The sequence below is a fragment of the Pteropus vampyrus genome, unplaced genomic scaffold (assembly GCF_000151845.1).
Source record: "Pteropus vampyrus isolate Shadow unplaced genomic scaffold, Pvam_2.0 Scaffold522, whole genome shotgun sequence".
Lineage (NCBI taxonomy): Eukaryota > Metazoa > Chordata > Mammalia > Chiroptera > Pteropodidae > Pteropus > Pteropus vampyrus.
The window spans coordinates 544,158-549,303 of record NW_011889303.1 but is presented as its reverse complement, the minus strand read 5'-3'; the positions used below and the strand labels follow the sequence as shown (position 1 = coordinate 549,303).

The 5,146-nt window shown below is 40.1% G+C and overlaps 1 protein-coding gene across 1 annotated transcript in view; it reads right to left on the bottom strand.

Moving 5' to 3' along the window:
* Nucleotides 1-5,146, bottom strand: part of PPFIBP2 (PPFIA binding protein 2) — a 97,719-nt gene that overhangs the window by 42,815 nt on the left and 49,758 nt on the right. The window contains exon 5 of the mRNA XM_023525064.1: nucleotides 1,079-1,210. Within this exon, the coding sequence (XP_023380832.1) occupies nucleotides 1,079-1,210 (132 nt within the window). The remainder of the gene's footprint in view (nucleotides 1-1,078; nucleotides 1,211-5,146) is intronic.

Sequence of the window (5,146 nt, the reverse complement as noted above, 5' to 3'; positions counted from 1 at the left end):
GCCCCACAGACTACGAGTGTCTCAATGGCCAATGTTTACCTTGCAAACACAGAAATGTGTCAGGTTTCAATGCACAATAACGTTAGCACTTAATAGAAAAAAACAATATCCATCTTTAGATTTTAGAGATGCCTAAATGGAGGAAGGATAAGCCAACTACATATGAAATGCCAGAGACTATGATAGGGACTTTACTTTCATGATTTTATTTGGACTTCAGACAGTTATTCATTTTACAAATAAAGAAACTGAATTTCAAAGAGATTAGGTAGCTAACTTGTTGAGGTCTATAAAGCTATTAAGCAGTTAAATCAGTAAGTGAGTCAAGGTGTTTCTAAACCTAAGCCTATCTTCCTTCCACACCCTCAAGTTGGGATGTGGAATATAGGGACCAGCAGGTAGAGACACATGGAAGATAGTTATCTAATGTTTAAATAGGCTGTTCTCTCTTAAACAAAGGAGCTCAAAGCCTAAAATTCTCTAAATGTTTATCCAAAAATGGAGTCTGGCATTCTCTAACCAATGGCATATGGAGCCTGGAAAAAACAGAAGCAAAAACAAACCCAGGAAAACATCCTCTTAAGAGAAGGCCTGTGCATGGGCTCACTCATATGACCTATTGGGAGAAAAGAAACACAAAATCTAAGGATTCCATTTGGGTCAGTGAAATGCATATCAGACTCAGATATAGTGACTGTGGCTTACTGGGCAGCTGACTTCATCCCAAGACAGGGTTATTACCTTGGATTTCACAGAAGGCATCTGTGTCCCACCACGTCTTGTCTGATCCTTCCCACACTCCTGCTTTCCTTTCTATCCTTGTCAGCAGCTTTAGGGAGGATAAAGCTTTAGAGCCAAAACTGGGTGGTTTGGGCATTGCTAAAATTTGCAGCTACAGCAAAACCTGATAACTTGGTATTAACAGATCATTGTGTCTCTAGTGCATAGATGTTTGTCGCACCCAGCAGCTGCCAGGGTTGGGGTTGACCAGATCGTCTGAGTCCACATTAGGATAGCTTCCCCTGATCTGAGCTTAGGACACTATGGGTCCTCCTGGAATCTGGTGTATCACACTCACCTCTGCTTTTCTCTGCTTCTCCTCTTGCTCTCTCTGCTCCTTCTCCATGCCAACCAGCTTGAGCTTCAGCTCAGACACTTCAGTCATCAGATCGAGCTTCTGAGTCTCAAGAGATGTGCGACTTAGTAGCTCCTGCAAGCAAAAACGGATCTTAAACTCATAAACCTCCATGGCAACAAAGACAACTCAAGTTCTATAGCACAAAAGCCAATCTCTAAGTCATGTGTTAGACAACACAGAGTTGTGACTGCATATAAGCTACAGGCCTATTAGGGATGGACCTGGGATGATAATCAGTCATTCGGAATAGTACAGCCCCTGCCATAACCCACTATGCTCTGAGAGACAAGTGAGCAACATTTAAATAAAAATTTTCACACAGACACCATTATTCATTATTTCTGAATAGAGAAAAATGAACACATACTCTCGAAGAACTAAATTTCTTCACTTCTATTTTAAGGCAAAGCAGCTGGCCCTTCTCCAAAAAAACAAGCCTATGACAATATATTTTTCAAAACCAATTATTTCCATATCACCTCCTTAATGTTCAGCACAGCCTTCAACACATCTCATTGTCAGACCTCACTGCAATGAGCCCAGAAGTGAGCTTGAGCATATAGTAGAGGTTCAATGAATATATACTGAATGATTATATTAGAATCTTATTATTTGAGATGATCTTTCCTGGGCTGTACCAAAATTACAACTTGGCCACTATGAGATGTAAGTAAGAAGACTATTATTTCCTTATTGTGAGGACTTCTAATGGGAGGTTGAGAGGCTATTACTAGTCCTGCCATTCGTAGAACAGTAGTAGACAACAAGTTGCCATTAATATACACTTAATTTGCATAATTAAGGCAAAATACAAAAGGGATAGCCAAAACACCTTCCAAGAACTACTAGGAATTATGAAGAACCTCAAAAATCAGGAGCATTTCCCAAAGTCCAGAAGCAATATGTTTCTCCATTGGCAAAAAGCAATGTTCCACGAGGTTCAAAATCCTTGGCAGACATTGAATACATAGGTCCTTGAAAGAGAATGTAATATGGAGATCAACTAGGAGATCAACAGGCCAAATGAGCAGAAGGAAAAGACACAGTATCCTGCCATGGTCTGAGCATTCCGTAACATCTTAGGCAGCCCAACCGAGTACAAGAACGGTAATCTCAACACTATTCTAACCCAAACAGCTGTGATTTCACATATTCTGAACGGTCCTCAGATCATGAACCAAAAAACACAGGACAGAGATTTTAATTTAGAATATGTGATTCCCTACAGCAAAAGGCCCTCAGTACCTCAGAAAGCCAGGCTACAAACTGTCCATCTGCCAGTCTGAAAGGATGAGTATCTAGAAGCCATATTAGCAAAATGAGCTGAGGACTGGACTAAGAAGGCCAGGTCTTCCTGGGCCTCCAGACTTAAAGATGGCTTACAGGGCAGAGACGGCAGTACCGTCATGCCAGAAATGTGGATTACTTGGTCATGAAGAGTCAGCCAGATAAGTGTGTACAATGAAGTTGGGGACTTGGGGGACACAGATTCACTGAGTGTCTCCTCTGTGCCAGATACCATTGGGTACTTTACATACATGCTTTCCATAAACCCTCCCAGGGATTTGGCAGTAAATATTATTATCCCAACTTTACAGATAAGGAAACTGGCCCAGATATTGACCTATCTTGGCCAAGGACACATGACAATCAACAGCAGAGTTAGTTTTCAAACCAAGGTCTGCTCACTCCAAAACTTATTTTTATTTAATGTATCACATTGTTTCCCAAACAGAGGAAGAAGTCCAAGAATTTTAAGGAAAATTAAAAATACATGCTGAATAAAAGGCAATCAGCAAATATCCACTGAACCCAGGAAATACTCATTCAAATGGACAAGATTTTGTTGAGTACATATTGTCTACTAGGGCCTGGTGTTAAGGCTATACAGAACATAAAAGGCCCTAAAGGTTACTCCCTGGGTGAAGACAATGGCATCTCTGAGTTGAGTATCTTAAGATGTAATCCTTCCCCACACTACCTATTTACTCCTACCTCCTTCTTCCTCATCCCCACCTCCCTCTCTGTCTCCACCACCTCATAATTCTGTTTATCTCTTCATCCTTTCATCAACTTGCTTATTCCAAAAAGGATTTGAGGCACTTTGCAAAACAGACAATTCAAGTTAAAAAATAAATCATAAAAAATAAAGCAGGTAAGAAAAGAAGTAGAAGTCAGAGTTATAGCCGGTATAAAAGTCATACCCTAAAGTTCTATATACAACTAGAGATGGACTATAATGTGTATGTGAGCTTCCCAGCCACCAATGCAAAAATGAAAAGGAACAATTCTACAAATTAAGGTCCATGAGATAACAATTGCTTTGGAGTGCTGAGAACAGAGAAAATATTCTTCCATGAGACGTCACCTGTTTATTCAACAAATATATTTTTAAATATCTACCAGATGTCAAGGCCTACGGGATGACAGTTAAAAACATAGCCTCTGTTGAGTGCTTGAGTATCTTAAGATAATACTCATGCTGTTTGTCTAATAACCAGCATTCAAGATACTGCTTTGCTGGGATTCCTCAAAATGTCTTTCTTGAAAGCTAAGAATCTACTCTACTTCCATTATTGCCAAAATCCCTCTAGCTGTTTTAATTGCCAAGTTGTAATTGGCCACGCCAATGTTCCAGCTGACAAGGATAATAACCTAATTGGTCACAATAGTCATGCCAGGGTTCCTACTGGTCACACTAACATTTCAAGTGGACATTCCAGTTGGACACACCAAAGTTTTAATTAGAAACCTGAAGCTGCTTAATTTCACATACTCCACTGATAATTAAACTTTCACCAGGCGGCCTCCAACAGAGGTTATATACTGTAACCTCTTCTTCATACATGTCTTAATTGGATATAACTACCCTACATTCTCAACTACTCCTTCTACTTCCAGCATAAGTTGAATCTTGACTTTTGCACAATACGATACATCCTCCCCCATCATCTCTAGTGGAGACCACTCTGTTCTAACAACCTGACTTACAGAACACCTTTCTCCCTGCTTCAAGACTGCTTCCAGATCACTATCTGTCCCTATTGATCTCTGTGTCTGCCCTCCTCTGCTAAGGCAGCACCACTCAGTTATATCACATTTTCCCCAAATATCCAGAACCCACTATAGTCTCCCATTGTCCTTGTGGCTTTTGTCTTTTAATCAACAGTTTCTTTACATACTTCAGGCACATTCCGTCTCCTCAGCAACTTCAACATCCTTGTTTATCTTCCTTTTAACGTCCACTCTGGCTTCACAATTCTCGAACTCAACACCAACAAGCTTTGCTTCCACTTCGTCTTAGGTTTTCAGCAATATGGCTACAACCTGGCCCTCATCTTTGTCCAGAATGCATTTGCTCTGCTCCTAAAATGTTCAGTTCTGAAGTTCTCTCCTCTGGCTACAATCCTCTGACCTTTCAACTGTCCCGTTTCCTCAGTCGAATAATCTTTAAGTTCTTCTTCAGTGGCTGCTAGTTACTTAATAACTCTCTATTTTCCTAGTTTATTGACTTCCTTTAAGCACTATTTGCTTCCTTATCTGCTCTATACCTTGAGATTAATCATTTCAGTCATATCATATCGGCACCAGAAAATCCCTCATCCAGCCCATCTCTGCCCGTAGACCTAAAGTGCATTTGATTTACCAGAGCCCAGGCCATGCCAAACCTCAAAGTCTTTTGTTTATGTTTCTACTCCCCATGACCTGAGAATTGCTGGTAAAAGTCACTTAATGACATCAAGTGGTTTCTGCACAAATTTAATTACAGCTGATCTTCCAATACTGCCCGACAGAACTTGTATTCATTCCTTTCAGAGATCATTCCAAATCTTTTCCATTCTCCTCAATTTCTAAACCCCACCCTATCCCTCACTTCTCCTCAAATAACCTCTCTTCGTATTTACTGAAAAGATTTTTAAAAATCATCTGATCATTCATTGAACTTATATCCTTTCTATTTCAAAGTTTCCCAGAATCGTCTTTCATTCATATCTCTTAAATCTATGT